Below are 22,770 nucleotides of genomic sequence, written 5' to 3'. Positions count from 1 at the left end.
ATAAAACATAGATCAAACATTAATCAAAAAACAAATCCCAACCAAATCATATTCAAACCAGCCACAAAGATGAAGCCCTGCCACCTAGTGGAGAAAAACCAACCATACACCCGAAGCCAAGCCAATAAACACATACTGGGACTCCCAACCAATCAGAATGAAAAGGTGGAGCCATCCCAGACTACCAGCACCAGATTTGAAATAGTAACGGCAGTTACTGCAAAAGACTCCTCACATAAGCCTGATGATGGCAGATGAGATTCTGTCGAAATGTCACTTCTACCCTTTTAGGGATATATCCACAATTACACGGGAAGAAACCCGAAATATTAACTATACACACATATATACCCGTGAAAACTTACATAGACATACATATACATATACATATACATATACATATACATATACATATACATATATATACATACACACACACACACACACACACACATACGTGTGTGTGTGTGTGTGTGTGTGTGTGTTTCTATTGAGACACCTGGTCTACCCCAGCATGTGGGAGGGAGCATACTGCATCCCTTAATCTTTCCCCTGGCTCAAGCTGATGAAGGGAGGAGAACTTGTGGCTCAGAGGTTAATACAACTGCCTAACATGCAGGCAGCCCAAGTTTGAATCCAAGTACAGGTATGGCTAGCTGATGAGAGCTAAATAGCTTGAAATAGATCTATACTAGTCTCCATTTATTTCTTTATCAGCAAAATATAAATTTGATATATTTGTATATATATATATTTTCTCTGCAGTACTGCTATTGAACACTTTATGACTGATACCACTGTTTGATATAGAACTTTATTCGGAGTTGAGTTCTATACAATATCATAGCAAACTTTTCACTGTTCCAACAGCAAAGTGAAACGTCTGTGCTGCTAAAATATGCAGAATATTTTACCCAGAGAACCAGCACCTGGCTGTGAATATGTGTGAAATATAGCAGCAACTCTAGTATCTTAATCAGGAACATGTTTTCATGGTCGACATGAGTGCAGTCTTCAACAAACAGTATCAGACTCTGGTTAAGACAACAAACCAATTAGTTGCCCATTTGCACCATAAAAAGTAAAGTGCAGATGGGCATTAAAGACAGCTAAAGATATCAAAGATATCACTGTAGCTATTAAGGCACATTAGGCAGTCATTATTTCAGTCAGCAACCATCTACTCCTGGCCCTGGAATTGGACTAACCTGCAGGTGACAATCCATTCTTTTCAAGGATGCCAACTATAGAACTTTCGAGACCTAAAGGCCACAATCCAATATTTCAGTCAAGCTAATGATTGAATGAGATGTGCTTATAAGGGCAATTACTTTCCACTCTAATACCCATCAGGCAAAAAGGAGTGATATTCAAAATGTACCCACATCTGATCCTTTTGAATGAGTATTTCAGGCTTATTTTAATTATAATAGAAAAAATATAATTCTATACACTCTCACTCCCTGTAACGCATATTATTACAATTTTATAAATGCAATAAATGGCGGTTATCGTGATGCAATTATTTGTCATTAGAAATAGCCATAGAGTACTGTGGAGCAAAAGCTGAGCCTTCTAGATGACTATGTAATGGACAATATCTAGTCTCTGAGATCTTAATACTACTGAATATATTTTCTTTTGAATTGTTTCTGTAGGGCTGAATGAAACTGAATTATAATAACTTATTCCTATTATACTTCTATGGTTATTCTGTGGAAAAAAACTGTTTTTGCACATCCATAGCTGATGCTTGGCATTTCCCTGGAAGGCTCTTGACTGGAAGTTTTGAAATTGCCTGAATAAATTCACACCTGAACTGAAGATTTGAAAAATAAAAGACAATAGAAAAAAATTAATATGCTTGTCATATGCTATGAAGCAAATCTGCTTCTGACTCACTGTTGTCATACCAATATACTAGCAGAGATTCTGTTGAATTGCTTGTGAATTATTCATCTATATTTTACTTCCACACTTGCTAGATTAAACCACTTACTGTAGTAGCACAGACATTTTCAAACTTAAATGAAACTGCTCTTTCTATAGATTGCAGAGAAATAAGTATTGCATCAAAACTGATCCCTGCACTTCAGGTCAAACATTTTACTTGCTCTATTTTCTTCCTACTTACTTAATGAATTAAATCAATACATGCTTAGTTAGGAAAAAAATAATAGCTGCAGATGATAATAATCTACCCTTGATGTTAAATTTGATTGAACACATTAGTTCATTCTTTATTTGTGAGCAGCGTGGTGGCCTAGGGCTGAAGATGTTTGCCTCCCATTTGGAAGGTTGAAAATGGCAGATTTTTCTCTCTCAGGGTGCAAAGAGAAAATATCTGCTGTCAACTCCACATAGGCATCAGGAAGGGAATCTGGGCAATAAATGCTCAGCTCCATTCAGTCACTCCGATTCTACCCCAAATTAGGGGATTGTAAAAAGAAAAAGAAGTTCATTCTTCACTTGTATGATCAAAAAAAAAAGAGGAAGTCCTTCCCCCATCAATGATAAAACCAAACTTCACAGGAAATCAAATAGGTTCACAACTTTTGCTATGCTGTGACATCCTCCTCCCCCAATGAATTGTGAGTGACTTATTCAAATTCTTTAGTCAGAAATAGAAACAGCCCAACACTTTCAAACAAAAGGGTTAGGGTTAGCGTTAGAAATGTTGGTATGCACAGGATAAAAAAAGAGAAGGCAGCATAGCAAATCCATGTCAACCTTTTCACAGCTCTGTATGTAGCTCTGGAATTATTGTGCATGTTTACTAGAATTTAATATCTACTTATATTGTTGTTCAGTCGCTGAGTCATATCCAATTCTTTGCAACTCCATGGATCACAGCATGCCAGGTCCCCTTATTTTCCACTATCTGCCAGAGTTTACCCAAATGTAACCACATTGCGTTAATGATACTATCTAGCCCAGTGGTGGCTAACCTTTTTCGGACCGAGTGCCCAAAGCACACGCGCATGCCCGAACCCCCAAAATGCAATACATGCACGTCCCCCACGCATGTGCCCCACCCTGTGCATGTCTGTGTGCCCCACATGTGCCCCACCCCCTGTGCATGCATGGCACAGACCCAAAGACCAGCTGGACAGCGGAAGACACGTGTGTATGCGCAGCAGAGCTGAACTGGGACAACAGCTCGTGTGCCATCAGAGAGGGCACTGCGTGCCACCTCTGGCACGTGTACCGTAGGTTCACCATCACGGATCTAGCGAATGTGCTTACAGCCTAGTCCTAAAATAGTCCTATTTTAATCATATGTTGTTCAATAAATCACAGGATAACCTTATAAACCACATTATGATTGAATTAGCCATTGTAGCATGTAATCCATGATTATACCTTAGCATCATTTGTGAACTAAGAGAGTATGCCTTGTTTTAACCATGGCATACCAGGGACTGGAGATTTAGCCTTTCCATCCTGTAGATCCTGAAATGCATTATCAGGTTATGATCATTGTAAGGAAACAGTATTCTTTCTCATTTTCTGCTTCTTTGGTTCCTGATCCCATCTATTTCTTCTAAAAAAGCCATTTAGCTCTTTATAAAATCCAAAATAGGCACTTTCACAAAAAAGAATGCACGCTGCCTAAAGGTGTCTAGCTGCACATCATAATGAATCTTGGTGCCTACACCTCTTGTACAGCAAGGCAAACTTAAACAATAAGCCCCAAATGTTGGATTGAATTAATGAAATCTCACTAGGTTTTGTTTGCAGATTTAACACTGACATATAAAGGTGACTAAAGGGAAGGTTGACGTTCTCTACATTCAGTTGGTGCTAATTTTTTAATCCTATCACCTTGACTAGTGATGGACTTGTTCACAGAGTGGGACGGGGAGGCAAGAGAGAACAAAGGCATGAAATGAACTGCTTTTGTGTGCATTTGCTTTACAGTTGAGTTCCTTGTGGCAGTGGAATTTTTGGCTTAGGCAAATTAGTGTCAGTCCCGTGCTTGAGTGCTCAGGCCTGAATCCCATTGAAAGTTCAGTTGCATAAGTGAGGGCAGTAGAGCATTTCTTGTGCTTCACAACTGGAAAGACTGATGCTTGCATAAATCCACACTTTTTGCAGACTGCCTTTGAACGAGGTGTGGCCATATTCTAAGAAAGGGAGGTGTATGCTGCTTGCACCCTTTTTTCAAAAGGTCTTGGGAAGCTTACCATCAATACTTGAAATGTTTTCTGTATCGCATTGCCCTTCGGGCTGCATGGAATCCATCACCTGCTTTCCTTTCTCTTCTTCTGCACCTTCAGAAAAGACAAGAAAGGAGAATAACAGATGAACATGGGTAATGTCTGGTTAATGGGCCATTTGAGTTCTTTGTTATTTTCCATCAGCTCTCTGAATGCCAGTAGAGTGGTGGCTATTCAGGAAAAGATGAGAGTGGCTCCCCAAAAGGATTGTAAAGGAGGCCAGATTTCAAAAGGAATTTCTTTAAAAGTCTTTTGCAGGGGGCAGAATTCAGACTTTCATCAGAGCCTGGATTTTAGCCTGCATTGCCAGATTTTTTTTTCCAAGCGTTCCTGAAAAATATAACCACCACTACTATCACTATTAAGGGGCACGGTGGCTCAGTGGCTAAGATGCTGAGCTTGTTGATCCAAAGTTTGGCAGTTCAGCAGTTCGAATCCCTAGCGCTATTTTTGAAGGCAGTTTTAGCTATGCCACAGCTGATTTTACTAGCCCTATAATACTGGGGAGGGACGCAGTGGCTCAGTGGCTAAGACTGTCAATCAAAAGGTCGACAGTTCAGTGGTTCAAATCCCTAGTGCCACGTAATGGGGTGGGCTCCCGTTACTTGTCCCAGCTTTTGCCAACCTAGCAGTTTGAAAGCACATAAAAAGTGCAAATAGAAAAATAGGGACCACCTTTGGTGAGAAGGTAACAGTGCTCTGTGCACCTTTGGCATTTAGTCATGCTGGCCACATGACCACGGAGATGTCTTCGGACAGCGCTGGCTCTTCGGATTTGAAACAGAGATGAGCACTGCCCCCTAGAGTTGGGGACAAATAGCACATATGTGCGAGGGGAACCTTTACCTTTACCTTACTATCACTATTATCACAACAATCATCATGACCACCATGCCAACTGTCCAATTGCAAAAGACAGCATTACTTAGAAGAGCTTATATCCTGTGACGATACCGTAAACACTATCAAACAGCAGCACCCTATCCCAGGTCTTTGAGAAGAACTCAATAAGTGGATAGAAATGCCAAATCCACTCTGAACATCTGGCTGACTATGTGACTTACCATAATAATAAACTTGAAATGGGGACATAATCAAGTTTTGAAAAGTTTCCTCTCTGGAACATTTTAAATAGTACCTGTTCCTGAAAAGCCTGCCTCCTTAGCTGCCATACGCAACCTAGAATTTACAGTACATGTAAGAAAAGGTGCTTGTTGGCAGGCACTCAGCATTTTGTGATTTCCTGTGCCTCAGGTTGCTGGGGGAACTTTGATTAAAACTCCTAACAAAGCTCTGAAATGAGCCATGTAGCCAAAGCCCCCTTCCTGCTTTCAGCTTCATACCCTGCTCTTTCCGAATTTTATGATTTCAGATTTTTAAGAGATGAATTGCTAGCTAATTTCCATGATGGCTCTTCCCTATTTTATGACAAATGTAAAGCATGGCATGTCTACCCAGTGGCTGAACTACAGAAGTCAAGCAATTGGTTGCTAAGCAATCATCAGAATTTAGGAAGAGGGAAGCAGTTGCGGTGATTGAACATTTCAAAACATCCGTCTTTAAACACAAATAATACATTCTTTTCCCACAGGCAGGGCTGTGAAAGTATTGAAAGAGCTCCAGTTTCTCGCATCAAGCAAAGGATAATCATGAGGAAGCAGGCAGGGAAGGCAGGAGGAAGTGAAACTGAGAATGTCCATTCTTAAATAAATCAGCCATTAAAAAGGGGTTCCGGTTTGCTCTCTGTCGCTGCCAGATGGTCCCTCGGGACCGCCAGCCCCGTCGCCTGTAAAGAGCCGCCTTTACAGCTCCATGAAAATATCTTGATGGCAGTGGTGGGTTTCACTTACCTTTGCTACCGGTTCACTTGCACTTCTGTGCATACGCAGAGCGTATTTGATGACGTGCGGGTGGGCAGAGCCTCCCGCAGCCACTGCTACCAGTTCTCCTGAACCGGGGCAAACCGGTAGCAACCCACCACTGCTTGATAGACAGAGTTCAAAGGAAATTTTAAACTAGGATTAACCCTGTTCTAGACTCTACTTTCCACACTATGCATTTATCACCAGGAAAATTAAGGCAATTTAATCAGCAAAATAAATGGCCACAAATGTCTGAAATGATTGGAAATAAATTTGAATTTACTTTCGAGCCATTCAGGGTTCTTTCATTTTTATAGATCATTGGACTTCTCACCACCTTTTCATTAGATTACATATAAATATAATCACTATTATTAGGCTTTCTTTTTTCAGTGAGCTCCCGAAATGACAACTTAGCATGCATATTAAAATTTCAAGACTTCTCTGGAGAAATCTGTAGGGCAGAGAAAATTTTCCCTTGGCATTTGTTAAACGGCAGTAGGCCTAAACCTTCTAAAGTGTTTTCTTCATCACTGTCGTTCACACTTGGAGGATAAAACATCCAGTGTTGAAACATTAGCATTTTTTTTTCTAAAGGGTCTGTCAAGCCAAGGGCCACTGGGTTCATTTAAAGTCATCCACTGAATTTTTATTGTCTATGTGTTTTAATAAAAGCTACTGGGATAGTTAGATGAAAAGCAGTTAAAATCTCTCACTAGAATCAAAGGCCTCTTATACATTTTTAAAAGTTTGGGCAGGTATGTGTAGATGGGTTTTAATCTAAATGTAGTATTGTTAAAGAAGGGAAAAAATAAACAAATTTCAGTTGTTTATTACAATGGTTCTTCCCGATATTTCCCATGTAGATTTTCGGGATGCATCCTAAATAGACTAGTGTTACCTTGTGGTAAGTAAATTTAATATTAAATTTAATACTAAATAAAATGTTAATAATAAATAACTTCATAGTATCCATGCCTGACAGATCTTACTACTGCTTTTTCTGAAAGGTTTCCTAGGAGCCAATCAAAACGGCAGGATGTGAGAGATGGTGCTCTCCCATTTTAAGAACATGTAGCAGCATCAAGACATTTTGATATTCAGTTATGAGATGTCAGGCAGAACAGAAGCTCGCGTGAAATTCAAAAACAAATTTGTTTGGACGATTGGCATTCCAGTGCTTTGTTTGTTCACAACAAAGGGATCAGGAAGAGAGTGTCTGGCAGCAATCTAAGGAATAATGCTTCAATTTCTCTCTCCCTAGCATTTCTTGGATCATGTGCTCAAGGAACAAATGGTTCAACAAGCAAAAGCTTTCAAATAAAGGTTTATTATACCAGGGTAGGACTCATCTGGTGTGGCAAACAACAGCTTCAAAGGCTATGACACTTTCAAGACAGTCTTGCATAGCCATGAAACTCTCTCTCTCTCCCTTCCTCCCTCCCCACTCTCCCTCCCGCTCTTTCTCTCTCTCTCTCCCCCCACCCCTCCTATCACCAATATTCACTGACTGCATTTTAACCGGGTCTTGCTGAACAAGCCAGATGCATGCCAGTGTTTTTCATATGAGCAAAGTGATTATAGCTTGTTTGTCCAACTTCTTGTTTCTACCTTCCCTTAGCTGCAGTTGCCTTATCCTCTGCAAATTAGCTCAGGATTGGATGGGGCACAAATAAACAAGGCATCAGTCAGGAATTCATAAGTTAATTCTGTACTCTTATTCATACAGAATGAAACAATCCCCCCCCCACCCAATCATTTCAATATGTGGCTCATTACCTAAAACTAATCATAGCTTATTCATTCAGGTTCATGTTTGCATCATGTTAAGCAGTGGTGGGTTTCAAATTTTTTTACTACCGGTTCTGTGGGCGTGGCTTGGTGGGCGTGGCAGGGGAAGGATACTGTAAAATCTCCATTCCCTCCCCAATCCAGGGGAAGGTTACTGCAAAATCCCCATTTCCTCCCGATCAGCTGGGACTTGGGAGGCAGAGAATAGATGGGGCCAGTCAGAATTTTTACTACCAGTTCTTCGAACTACTCAAAATTTCTGCTACCGGTTCTCCAGAACTGGTCAGAACCTGCTAAAACCCACCTCTGATGTTAAGCCCCAAACAAATCACATTATTTGTTTTGTATGATGTGTGAATCATATCATAGGATTTTTCCTGTCCCACCTTCAACACCACCATCACCGTTAAGTTATCATGAAGGTTAGAAGTGGTAATTTTTACTGGGACATTACTTCTAACAGTATTAGAAATCATTGGGGGAATAAAGTGCCATGGGCCCTGGCCTGATAATGCTCTGGGAATCATTTATCATGACCTCTGTAACAGCAATATGAGAAAAAGTTTCAGAAAGAACTACGGAAAGGAAAAGCCAGCTAGTATTTTGCCTGCTCTTATACACCTAACAGCTACTGTATAGCAAAGCAACTTAAAATAGTCATGGTTACATAGAAAACTAATGCAAGGCCTGGGGAATTCCACATGGGAAAGTTAAAAAAGCAAATTCAAAGTTAAATCTTGCATTATAGTGTTGCAGTGGGTGGCAAGCGAAGGATGCTCAATCCGTTGGATCAGCAGGTTTTCCATAAAACGAAAACTCTATTTATATAAATCCTCATTTTGTTCATAACGCCTTACCGTGTGGGTGGCTATGGAAGGAAGAACAATAGCAGCATTCATTATACTGACATGCATGTGAAACAGGTATTATCCCCAAGCACTTCTTTCCTGCTGTGTAATAAAACTGTGTGCCACTGAGAAATGAGTCCATTTCACATAAACAGGAGAATCTGATCAAAACAAGAAGTGCCTTTCCAAGCATTTTATTCAAAAGGGTTTTCTCTCTCTCTCTTTCTCCCCTGTGCCTTGCTCTCTGCCTTTCAATCTTGATTTCTATTGCTTGGAACACAAACAAGATGCACATTTCAAGGAGCTTCACAGCCAAAGATGAGAGATACTAGGATGTACTTTGCAAGATACCACTTTCAATTACCATTTCCAATTGCGTTACTGACAGGCTTGATTATCATAAATCTTCATGGGTATATGATATTTCTAGAAAATCAATAGCTAAGACCAACTATTTTTAAAACTTCAGTGATGCTGTTTCAGCGCAGATTTTTAAATGCTCCTTGGAAAGATTTGCTTACAGCCTTAGCTATTTTTTTAAAAGAAATATATGTAAATATATCCCATACGCATACAACTAACAAAAATGAAAGCTGAAAATACGCAATAAGCTTATCTTCTAAGAAAACTGTGATATGGAGTTGATTTTGTAGCAGAATTCTGTTTCAGAAGTTTGAGAGTTAACATTTATCGTCTGTAAGAAAGTATCTAATTTATTTCCTGCTTTCTCTAAATTGTATTGACTCATATAACATAAAAGCTGGAACTGCACTATTTCTTGTTTCTATCTCAACTGGAGAAAAGCTTATTGAATTTGTGCTCTGTAGAAATCAGAAGCTGAAACTGATTGAAAACGAATACTTTTCATTATCATTTTACAGTACTGTATAACTTTTAATTATTTGGGATTATTATTTTTATTATGTTTACTCTCTTTGAAAACACACAGGAGATTGCCGCAAAGTTTCAGCAAGTAAAAACAAATGAAGAAAAAAGAAAGAAAATACAAGCATACACATTCCTTTCCTGACTATTATAAGTCCCACAGATAAATGTAAACCAGACTGAAAAATGTTTTTTTACTAAAAGAGCCTCGAGGCTGAAGTAGACAATCTCCTCACCCCATTTTTTCAATTTTGCTATAATCTGAAATAAATCAACCTCCAGCATTTAAGAAATAGCAATCTAAAAGAAGTATCAGGTTCTTCAGTTCAGCATATTCTCAAATTGATTATGATTTGGTGCAAGAAAGTGACCTGCTGAAGGTTCTAGCAAATCTGAGCAGAACATGAGTGGACCAGATCTCATGCAGAATCCTGAGAAGACCTGGTGCCATCTTGGCTCAGACTATTCTAAAGTTACAGACCGCCTTCCAATGAGATTTATAAGACTACTAAAGAGAATAGGCTAGCAGAGCCTATAACAGGGGTGTCAAACTTGCCGTGTCACGGTGGTGTCACGTGACGTATCAGGACTTCCCCCCCCTTTCACTAAACCGGGTGTGGCCAGCGCATGACGCATCCAGCCTGCAGTTTGAGTTTGACAGCCCTGGCCTCTAGGATAGAGGCATACATTTGTTTAGATCAGTGGTTCCCAACCCTTTTTTGGCCATGCCCCACCTAAGCATCTCTAAAATCCTAATGCCCCAGCCCCCGTGATATATAATTCTTACTTTACTCTAAAAGTGAACTCTACTCACGCAGAGGAAGCCTAAAAGGCCATTAATTTGGTTTAAACAAGGTTCAAATTGCCCCCATTAAAAATCAAATTGCCTCCCTGTGGGCGTTGGCCTCATGTTGGAAACCATTGGTTTAGATGTTATTCTTTTCTCTTTCATCTCAGATACTACTAACCACTACTAGTTATGTGCCATTGCAAATTTGTCCTTCCAACTCTCTCATCTAAGACACTGATAAAGATGTAGAGAAGCATCAGGCTTGCTAAAGGCCCACTTCCCTCCAAATTGAAGTGGGCTTATTAATGAGAACTCTGAATGCAGTTATTCAACCACGTGTGAATTCATACAAAAGTAGGGTCACTTGGCCAATATTTTACCATGTTATGAAGGAGAATACTATGAGACACTTCACCAAAGACTTTTCTGAAGTCCTAGCATGCTATGGCTACGTTATGCTATGGAACTATATCAAAAAAGGAGATAAGGCTAGTCTGACACAATTTGTTTGTGGCAAACCAACACTGGCTCCTGTTAATTGTGGTATGCCCATTCAAATGCTCACAAACATGCTGCTTAATAATCAATTTTTTTTGAGGATCTTTCTCTATATAAATATTAAACTGATGGGACTGTAATTTACCAGATCATCCTTCTTCCAGTTTTTGAAGATAGGGACAATGTTTGTTCTCCTCTAGTCTTCCAAGAGCTCTCAACGTTTATCTTCTTTGTAGGAACAATATACCTTTGCAACTGGTCCTAGGTTCAATGCTTAAATTTTTGCAGATAATAAACCAGCCTTAATGGAGAATGGATTTTTCTTTCTTTTGCCCTTGGTTCCCCACTTAGCGGTTTATTAAGAAAGAGATTGCAAACTTGTAAACTGCCTTCCCTATTTCTTTTCGAGAGAAATAACATTGGAGAACCTCGAAGGAGTAAAAAAAGAAATGAATAATTCTGACTGCTAAAAGGTACTATCATCTTAGCAACATAAAACCGATGCACTTTTTTCCCTGAAAGTTGTGGCATAACAGCAAAGAAAGAGAAGGTTTGGCAAGGTCTTATGACTGATGCAGCCGTTATGTACGTCGTGCTTATGGGATAAATGTTGTTGGGACCTGCAGCTCTGCTGCATAACACAAACAATGACAGTGTCCAATGTTCAAATGTCTCTTCTCACCACAAAATTCTCTTCCTTAGCTACAAGGGATGCAGTGGCTCAGTGGCTAAGACGCTGAGCTTGTCGATCGAAAGGTCGGCAGTTCATTGGTTCGAATCCCTAGTGCCCTGTAATGGGGTGAGCTCCCGTTACTTGTCCCAGCTTCTGCCAACCTAGCAGCTCAAAAGCACGTAAAAAATGCAAGTAGAAAAAATAGGGACCACCTTTGGTGGGAAGGTAACAGTGTTCCGTGCACCTTTGGCATTTAGTCATGCCAGCCACATGACCACAGAGACGTCTTTGGACAGCGCTGTCTCTTCGACTTTGAAACGGAGATGAGCACTGCCCCCTAGAGTTGGGAACGACTAGCACCTATGTGCGAGGGGAATCTTTACCTTTACCTACAGAGAAAAATCTAACTACTAGGCTATTGAAACTTAAAGCTATTTAAAAACAGTTCTTACCAGAAGATCGTACTATGTAGTGAAAGGAGGAGAAAGTGCACATCTTTCCTCTTTACATGATTGAACTGCATTTATTAATTGCCAACAGCACTTCTTCCCTATCCAGTCATATAACAATCTGCATCTTAAATTTGTTTCTCCTAATTAGGCACTACTCTAAAAGAAAAGGGCAGATATTCCTTAAATGACAAGCCAGATTTGTCACCTACAGAAAATAAATGACAAAGGTTTCATAACGCCTTAGTTACCTCGACTTTTCTTCTTGCTGGGCATAATTTCTATATCACTGCAATTTTCACTGGACCAAACTGAAGGATATATTTTTATCACATCACTGGTGGATATTTGCTAATATTAATGGCAATCTTTCACATATGCTGTTTCCTGCTGCCTTTTCAGTAGCGCTATGATGGTGATGCCAAGACAGAAGTTCTCTGTAATACCGCAGTGATCACACTTATTCTGACACCCACAGGTGTGTACATTTTTCCTCCTTTTTTTCTTTTATTAAAAGTATTTCAGTACTTTTTATGCTTCTCATTTTCTCCTCTGTAGGTAGTTTTGAACTGTAAGTTCCCCAACGAGGTGACATGAAAATCTCATTCTAGAATCCTCAAAGAATTCTCTGGGCTAACCATGAAACCATTCCAAAATTTAAAGAAACACTGAGGAGTTAATGGCTTGGGAAGGCCTGTATAAAAGGATGGATCATTTAAAAGATGCTTAAAATGCAATATCGGGCTGCAGAATAGAGACTCAGCCACAACATAGATCCCACTACAGAGAAGGCTAAATGTTAATGCTCCTGTGCCACTCCCAAACACCAGTTGCAAGGAGAACAGGATGTTTCCTGAATACTGTAGATACCTGGGAGGCTGATATAATTGAATTCATTCTTTAAACTGAGCTGTCTTCAGCTGCTGAGGGCAATAAAACATTCTGAATTTGGCTCAATAGCAGACTAGCAGTTAGTTAAATCTCAGTACACATATAGTATAGCACCCCACTCAGAAAGATGCATACATCTGTCCCCGTCTCACACACGCATACAAACAGATAGCCAGGGGTTAAATAAAACTGACAGACAACAAATTCTTTCGATAAGAGGATTGGCAGCAACCCAGTAGTTGCTTGCCAAGAACTTTACTCATAAAGGGAGGGATTGTTCCTCCGTCAGATAAACCCAAACAAGATACACACAGTTCAAGAATTGTCAAGTCCAGTCCGTATTAAATCCAATGCAGATAACGTTGTTTCAAAGATACAATGTGACTCACTAGTAGTTAGTTTTGTCCGTCACAGAGTCTGAATGGCCACCTCACCCCCTTTTATCCCCTGTGGGGTGTGGTCCAATGACTCAGCTTAATCTCTGGCATGCCTCCTTTTCTGCTGCGTGCGCCTGTCTCTCCGACGCTGGCATGAATCCAACCAAGACTTATCTCCGCCACTGTCCAACTGCTAGGAGATACCTGGCTCCTGGCCAATCTCTTCTCCTTCGGGAGACACCTGAGGCATTGCCAGAGAGGAGGGTCCTGGAGAGGGAGGCCTGGCCAACTCCTCTCCTTCATGTTCGGAGCCTTCTCCCTCCGATAAGTCGGCCTCGGGGGTCGGAGTCACAACATTTATAGATTCCAGGCCACTCTAAGGACAGCTTCTTGTAGAGCCCCTTGTGGTAATCTGATCTTCAAAGTTCCAAGTTCTACACTTCTAAGCAAACTTATAGTCAGCATTACTTCACTCCTACAAAGAATGTATAGAAAGTAATTCCTCTTGTTCTCAGGGTTAGAAACTCCTGACCTATATAGTTTCCATCCAACTAGGATTCCACTTCAGTTTATTGCCATGCAGTCAATTTACTGTGGTGCACAAGCACAAGCCCTGTATTGGATTGTATTATGGGTTCTCCTGATTCAGATGCTATAGAGAATTAGATCTGAAAATCATTGGCAAAATTGTGACTCCTAATTCCAAATCTCCCAGTGGCCATTCCCATTAGAAGCAGAAAAACAACATCAAGATTTTGATAGTCAAAATCCCCCAATGCTATTTTATGGAATCTGTTTCTTAGATAGTGGAGGGAGCTGCAGAGCAAGATTCCCAATGTTTAATCCATGGACTTGATTCAGGTGAATACCATACTAAGTGATATGAGCAGCCATTGAGAGAACATGTAAGAATAGTAAAACTTCACTTCTTCTATATTTCTCCATTAAGGTCATCCAACCAGATGACAAAAACTAATTCTTTCCCATTTTTCAGCAGTGCTAGTAATTGCACTCTTAGTCTTTCAATTATTTTACCTAAAAAAAAGGAGGTGTTTTCAGAGGTTAAAAAAACAAACACACTATCCCACAATGATGCATTCACCATACTCGAGGTGATAACATCATTGGCATGTTTGCCCACATCTTTGTGAAAAGCTGAAACAGATCCTGCAAATCAAGATAAGATCTTGGGTTGGATACCTTGCTTGGACCTGTAACAATGGTAGGGTTTAAGTCATGAAGATGAGTGATTTTATCCTCAAAATTTGATAGAATACAGAACACTATTCTCATACAGATTTTAAAAAATGTTGGGCAGTTATTCAAGAATACGATGGTGACAGCAGCATTATTAAACTCTATGCTGCCGTCACTGCCATGCAATAGTGAGAAACATGTACTAATACAGGGGTTGGCAATCCGCGGCTCCAGAGCCACAAAGGGCTCTTTGGGCCCTCTGCCACGGCTCCCTGTCCCATCACTGGTTCGCCACGCCCCTCTTATTTCTTTTTTGGACTCCAGCCCGAAGTGGCAGGAAGCGAAGGCTGCCTTATGTGCAATTGTTGTGTGAAGGCAGGTCCAGCGAACCTTCGCTCCTGCACTCTCCTCCCGCCTCCTCCTCTTGTAAACCCCTGGCTGGCTGTGGCTGAGCTGGAAGTGTCCGCATGCGCGGACCTTCTTAAGTGAGCCGCTGCCCACCCCCACGTGCCTTTCCTGAACGTTGGCGCTCGCTTGAGGAGGGTCCCCCCGCACGTGTGCACTCTCCGGGCTCAGTCACAGCTGTCCTGGGCATCCTGAGAGGAGGAGGGGGAAGGAGTGAAGCTGCCCTGTACCTGCCTTTGTACCACATTTGCACATAAGGCAGCCTTTGCTTCCTGCCACTTCAGGTTGGAGTCTCCCTGTACATGCGAACAGTCCCAGCTCAGCCACAGCTGGCCAGGGAGTTACGAGAGGAGGGGGGAGGGGGAGGATGGTCACCCAAAGGGAGTGGGACACACACACACACACACACACACACACACATACAGAGACACATACAGAGTGATACACAGGGAGGGAGTGAGAGGAGAAGAGAGGGAGAGGGACAGACAAAGAGATACAGAAAGAGGGGGAAGAGAGAGGGAGAGGGGGAGAGAGACATAGAGAATAGTTTTGTGGCTGGGTAGGTGTGGCTATGTGGTCATGTGACTGGGTGGGAGTGAGTGACTTCGAGTTGGCCACGCCCACCCAGGATTTGTGGCTCCCAGTGAGTTTTTTTTCTGTAGGAAACGGGTCCAAGTGGCTCTTTGAGTGTTTAAGGTTGCCGATCCCTGTACTAATACATGTTCTATCAGACTTGTTTTAATTATAGTGCATGGCAATGTAGCTTTTAGCCTTAATTTAAGTTACCATGAGCCTTAGGAACCATTCGATTTATCTTTGTCTTAGAATCAATTAGCAAATGCTTATTAGTATTTGCTATTCGATAAGGTTACCTGCGGGAAAAAACTTTAAGAACAAAGCATACATTTCATAGGGCCACTGAATGGTACTTTATTGTTCGTATATGGTGTGAGTGTATATGTATACATATATGCATACACACACCCATAAACCAACCAGAAACACAATGTATCTCCACAGTTCCAACTGATAATATTTCCCGTTGATCAAGCAGAGAAAGATGAAAAGGGAAAGGAATGAACCGAACGAGAACTGAACTTATAGTAACTTAAGCTTGTCTGTTTCAGTAGCAACGAAGTACTGGATTTTTGAGAGCTGCATAATTCTTAAAGAACAGAGACTTTCATGAACCAATCCTGTCATATTTAAATAGCACATTGACTTTTGGAACTAAATATGGTATGTGTATTGAGGTTTTCTGTTTGATCATTCTGCAGGGTGATAAAAAAACTGGTCTGTTGGCAAAAGGAAGAACTAGAGAATCTAGGTAAGGGCTGAGCACTCCAACATTAAACTCACTGGTCCCTGTTTTGCCCAGAATTCTTTATATTCCAGACTATAAAAATGAGGATCAGGCATAATGGCTATTCATTTTATATTGTATTTGTTTATTTCTACCAAGACCTACGTGGGAAACCACATAATTGATCAATGAAACCAGCAAAATAAGCTTCATAAAATAAGATAAATAATAAACTTCAACTTACTTTAAGAGTAATGAGATAACTGCCTGGAGCTTGGCTTGGAAGCTGAAATGCTCAAAAACACACTGCTAAAGAGCAAATTTTGGAGCTTGGCAGCAACCAGAAAAAGCACAACCCCACTGAAGTAGCACCTCCTTCCATTTAGTGCAGGAAATTTTGGAAGGAAGCAAAGGTTGTATGCCACTTTGCAGACTTTTTCTCGTTTTAAGGACTGACCGTTAAATTTACATTAGTGCATCAATTTGCCTTGGAAGTTACAGTTAACCCAGAGCAGTAGCGTATAGTTGGAGAAGGTGTTTACCACAATAAAGCATTGTGTACAGCTGCTTGCTATGCCATGGTGCATCTAATCCTGGTTGTGTGTGTGTGTGTGTGTGTGTGTGTGTGTGTGTTTGTGTGTGAAGAAACATGTTTTGCTATCTATATATTTTCTATATTTTCTCTATTTCAATATCTTTCTGGATATCTTCATGACTATGGAGTACATGCAATTGCCACCAATGATTTTGGGGGGAATCTTCAAATGGCTGAAGGCGGCCATCTTAATTCACCTAAATTGTGGTGCATGAGTAGTGCTATGATTCTTTGTCATTCTGAGTAATGACAAAAACCAGGCATCAAGGGAACCAGTGTTATGTCATAGAATGATTAACCTCTAAACCACTGCATTCTAGGAAGATTAAGATGATTGATGGCTGATTAGATGGCACTCTCACAGTGATTTCTTCAATCTCGTAGCTGGTTCTAATGTAAAAAAAAAACAAAACCCTTCTTGAATCTATAACCCATTTCACTGAAAATCTTGAATATGGGAGAATATAAACCAGTGGTTAAGGAATTAAGACTGCTAGCCAATTGAAGAATCCTTAATTAATTATCTACTTCAGCTTAATACCCTACAAAGAAGGGCAAAACAAGTAATCAATGCTGTAGACACTGAAGCTAAGCAAAATTCAGTGAGGAATATCTTTTCATTGTGAACATCCATAGACTTGGAAACTTGCTGCAGAATGTTAGACCTTCCATTCATTCTTTTAATTAAATAAACTCTTCCATTGTGTATAAGAGCCAACAAAACAGATCAGCCACTGGCCATTAATTGTAAAGCTAAAGTATTTATGCACACTGAGAATGGCTCTGAATTCAACTCCCAATCCTTATTATAGCTGTACGAATTGGAAAATATTTTTTGTCCTGAAGTATACTCAGCTGGGAATAACTTTGCAACTTAAGAAAGTAGGCTTATAAATGGCTATCATAGCTAGGTGATTTTTCAGGTGGCTTGAATTTTTTAAAAAATTTGAAGACAGAAGGCAATTTGAAAGTAAGGGAAACCACATCCAAATAACCACAAGTAATAGGCACTATTACATAAACACCTTCTTATTTAAAGCATGCATAACCAGCGATATTTTTAAGAGTGCTGTTATAAGGTAAAGGTAAAGGTTCCCCCGCACATGTATGCTAGTTGTTTCCAGCTCTAGGGGCGATGTTCTTCTCCGTTTCTAAGCCGAGGAGTCGAAGATGTCTCTGTGGTCATATGGCCGCCATGACTAAATGCCGAAGGTGCACGGAGCACTGTTTACCTTCCTACCAAAGTGGACCCTATTTTTCTACTTGCATTTTTAATATGCTTTCGAACTGCTAGGTTGGCAGAAGCTGGGACAAGTAACAGGAGCTCACTCCGTTATGTGGCGCTAGGGATTCAAATCGCTGAACTGCCGACCTTCTGACTGAAAAGCTCAGCATCTTAAGCCACTGAACCACCGTGTCCCATAGTGCTGTTATAGGCAAGGCTAATTCAACCCACAATGACTAGCAGGTATGACATGTTATAAGCCTCTTGCTGTGCAAACTCACGCAATCCTTTCTAGGTATAAAATTTTAATATTTAAAAAGCAGTGAGTTATACTCCTGAATAAAGCAAAATTCGTAACGGTCATTTCTCACATCTCTTCCAGAGTTTTCTCTTCTTACAGCAATTCATTTAAAGGAGAAATCACCTCTTCTTCTTTGTATAAGACCTTATTTCCATTCTAATGCTTTCTAAACAACTTATTTAATACTGTTTGATTACTAGCCAAACCAACCATCTTTTCTCTCAGCTTCTTTTCTTCAGTATAGCCAAGTTAAAGTACAGCTATGGAGCCAAATTGGGGTAGTGGTTGAGGCACCAGCCTAGAAACTAGGAGAGTGGGAGTATTTGGGCATAAAAGCTGATTTCTCTCAGCTTTAAGTAGCTGGAAATGATAAGCTACTTCCAAAATCTTGCCAAGAAAACTGTAGGGCCAATCCAAGCAGTTGCCAGGAATCAATTCAAAGGTCCAAACAAAACAAAAATATTAATATTATGCAATTATAAACACACACATAGAGGTGCAAGCTATAAATTTTTCATGTGCTCAGATCTTAGTACAATTCATCTAGAATACGTCATGTGATGTATCAGGACTTTTCCCCCCTTCGCTAAACTGGGCAGGGACGTGGCCAGCACATGATGTATCCGGCCTGTGGGCCGGGAGTTTGACAGTGCTGATCTAGAAGATCTAATCCTACCTCTTTAGCAGTCCATGAATTCACCTTCATTCCACTCCAGAGGGATTGCCTTTTCCTAACAGCTTGAACTGTGAGGTTATCATATGCTCAGGACAAAACTTTTGGAGATCTCATCCTATATCAATCATTTAAACAACATCAAATAACAGCAGTTATTTTATTACTTAGTTGGATGATAATGATGAGAATCCTCAACCCAATGACTGCATCTCAAATGATCCATCTGTTAAACCACTGAAGTTCACAGATGACACAACAGTGATCGGTCTCATTCAAGACAATGATGAATCCGCATACAGATGGGAGGTGGAGCAACTAGCCTCGTGGTGCAACCAGAACAATCTGGAACTGAACACACTCAAAACCGTAGAAATGGTGGTGGACTTTAGGAGAAACCCTCCCATACTACCACCTCTTACAATACTAGACAACACAATATCAACAGTAGAAACCTTCAAATTTCTAGGTTTTACCATATCTCACGACCTAAAATGGATACCCAACATCAAAAAAGCACAACAAAGAATGTTCTTTCTGCACCAACTCAGAAAGCTCAAACTGACCAAGCAGCTGCTGATCCAGTTCTACAGAGGAATTATTGAGTCTGTCATCTGTACCTCTATAACTCTCTGGTTTGGTTCTGCAACCCAACAAGACAGACACAGACTTCAGAGGATAATTAGAACTGCAGAAAAAACAATTACTACCAACCTGCCTTCCATTGAGGACCTGTATACTGCACAAGTCAAAAAGAGGGCTGTGAAAATATTTACAGATCCCTTACATCCTGGACATAAACTGTTTCAACTCCTACCCTCAAAACGACGCTATAGAGCACTGCACACCAGAACAATTAGACACAAGAACAGTTTTTTTCTGAACGCCATCACTCTGCTAAACAAATAATTCCCTCAACATTGTCAAACTAGTTACTAAGTCTGCATTACTATTAATCTTCTCATCGTTCCTATCACCCATCTCCTCCCACTTATGACTCTGAGTGTAACCTTGTTGCTGATATCCTTAAGATTTATATGGACTATTTCCCTATGACTATCATTAAGTATTATACCTTATGATTCTTGATGAATGTATCTTGTCTTTTTATGTACACCGAGAGCGTATGCACCAAGACAAATTCCTTGTGTGTCCAATCACACTTGGCCAATAAAGAATTCTATTATTCTATTCTATTCTATTCTATTCTATTCTATTCTATTCTATTCTATTCTATTCTATTCTATTCTATTCTATTCTATTCTATTCTATTCTATTCTATTCTATTCTATTCTATTCTATTCTATGCCAATCAAGACTTGTGAATAATTTTTAAATCTTTATTATTTTGTATCATGTAATTTCCCAGATATTTAACATAGGGATGAAAGTTGTTGTTGTTGTTATCTCAGTCAACTGAACATTTAAAAATGTATCACAAATATCATTGATTGGCACTGATGGTTGATTTGGGTTGCTGTCAGTATCCTAGGTATCAACCAAGTATCTTCTTAAAATGTACGATGTTCCAAGTAGTGCAGATTTTTGCAGTTCCGCTGGTGTTATTGCAGGAAGCTGCAATTTCTTGATGTACTTTGTAAAAATTATTATTATTATTATTATTATTATTATTATTATTATTATTATTATTATTATTATTATTATCTTTAGTGAGATTCACAGCCTTTGAAGCTGGCTAATAGCTCAGCAGCTCGAGTCCTAATCAAGGACCTAGGAACTGTTAAGGTATCGTCGGAGGATGTAAGCTGTTCCGAGTAAGGTGGTTTTTTGTAGAGTCAAAATGTTCAAGTCCGGCAAATTTAGAATTTCTAAATAGCAGGGTAGCCCTTTGGGTATTGCTCCAAGGGCTCCAATTACAATTGGGACAACACACAATTTCTTTTTCCACAGTCGCACCATTTCAATTTGCAAGTCCCAGTACTTTGTGATTTTTTCTTGCTGCTTATCATCAATCCGTGCATCACCAGGTATTGCAATGTCAATGAACCATTTTTTTTTCTTTTCAACTATTGTTATAGTTATGCTAGGTGTGTTGTGGACCAAGTGCCTGTCAGTCTGAATCCTAAAGTCCCACAAGATCTTGAGTTTCTCATTCTCTAAAACTTTTGTGGCTAGGGCTTGTTCTTGAGCTGCCAAAATAAAGCTTTCTGTTTCTTTTTTCAGTACTCCTGATCTTAACCAGTTCCAAGTTAGTTTCTGGTCAGCTTTGCCTTCAATACTTTTCAAGTATTGGCCATGCAGAGCTTTGCTTTTCCAATTTTCAGCTCGTTGCTCAATTACTTCTTTCTTGTATTCTGCTTTTGTTTTAGTTGTCTTTAAAAAGTCTCCTTTATTTACTTCCTTAATCATTGGTTCTTCACTTTTCTGGATGTAATCATTCAAGCTGCATTTTTCTTCTTCCACAGTCTGCTTTACTTGTAGGAGTCCTCGACTACCCTCTGCTCTTGGTAAATATAATCGGTCAACATCACTTTTAGGGTGCAAGGCATGATTCATTGTCATAAGCTTCCTTGTTTTTCTGTCCAAATTGTCTAACTCCATCTGGGTCCAGTCAATTATTCCTGCAGAGTATCTAATCACAGGTATAGCCCAGGTATTTATGGATTTTATGATGTTTCCTCCACTCAATTTGGACATTAATATCTTACGAATTCGCCGAATGTACTTGGACTGGACTAAAATCCCCAAGTACTTGTAGCCTTCTTCTGATTTTACTGCCTTTATCATTTCTTCATTCTCTAGTTCTATTCCATCCTCTTCTATGATCTTGCCTGTTTTGATTGCTATTGTTGCACATTTGTCAATTCCAAACTGCATACCGATGTCTTGGCTGAATTCTTTTGTGTTTTCAATTAATAAATTCAGTTCAGCTTTTGTTTTACCAAACAGCTTCAAATCATCCATGTACATCAAGTGCGAGATTTTCAGTCCTTTCTTTGCAAGTTCATATCCACAGTTCACCTTCTTCAAAATGATTGTCAGTGGTAGCATTGAGAGTATAAAAAGTAGGGGTGAAAGGGAATCGCCCTGGAAAATGCCTCGTTTAATTTCAACTTCACCCAGTTCTTCTTCATTAGCCATAAGTTTCGTTTTCCAGAGGTTCATTGAAGATTCCATGAATTTTTGTATATTGCTGCTGATGCCTAAGATTTCCAGGCATTTCTTGATCCAGCTATGGGGAACTGAATCAAATGCTTTATTATAGTCTATTCAAGCCATGAACAGGTTGGTTTGTCTTTTCTTTGAGTTCTTTAGGATTAGCTTGTCAATCAGCAATTGATCCTTTGTTCCTCTTGAGTTTTTGCAGCATCCTTTCTGTTCTACAGGAAGCAAGTTATTTCTTTCCAGGTATCCATAGATTTGGTTTGCAATGATACCAGTAAGAAGCTTGTATATTGTTGGCAAACAGGTGATTGGCCTATAGTTTCCAGGGTCCTTTCCTTTTTCTTTATCTTTTTGGATCAAAAATGTCCTTCCAGTTGTCATCCATTTATCATTTTCAGGTTTTTTTAGATTTGGTTCATCTGGGTTGCCAATCTTTTGTGCACACTTGTAAGTCCCTTTAACCAGAAGCCATGCAGCTCATCCGGTCCAGGTGCACTCCAGTTCTTCACTTTTCTTGACTGTCTTTGCACCATTGCTTTTGTTATTTTCACGTCTTCCATTTTATGCACTTTAATAGAGTCCTCAACCTGTTTGATCCATTTTGCATTTCTGTTGTGCTTCTTGTTGTTTTCCCACAAATTCTTCCAGAATTTCAGAGCTT

General features: G+C 39.9%; 1 protein-coding gene across 1 annotated transcript in view; it reads right to left on the bottom strand.

The window, feature by feature from the left end:
• Nucleotides 1-22,770, bottom strand: part of MACROD2 (mono-ADP ribosylhydrolase 2) — a 1,150,264-nt gene that overhangs the window by 10,244 nt on the left and 1,117,250 nt on the right. The window contains exon 16 of the mRNA XM_070956490.1: nucleotides 4,188-4,274. Within this exon, the coding sequence (XP_070812591.1) occupies nucleotides 4,188-4,274 (87 nt within the window). The remainder of the gene's footprint in view (nucleotides 1-4,187; nucleotides 4,275-22,770) is intronic.

Source organism: Pituophis catenifer, unplaced genomic scaffold (genome assembly GCF_029215685.1).
Source record: "Pituophis catenifer annectens isolate HBS135680 unplaced genomic scaffold, rPitCat1.0.hap2 SCAF_1, whole genome shotgun sequence".
Lineage (NCBI taxonomy): Eukaryota > Metazoa > Chordata > Lepidosauria > Squamata > Colubridae > Pituophis > Pituophis catenifer.
Note: the sequence above shows the minus strand (reverse complement) of the source record. Positions and strands in the feature narration are given on the sequence as shown.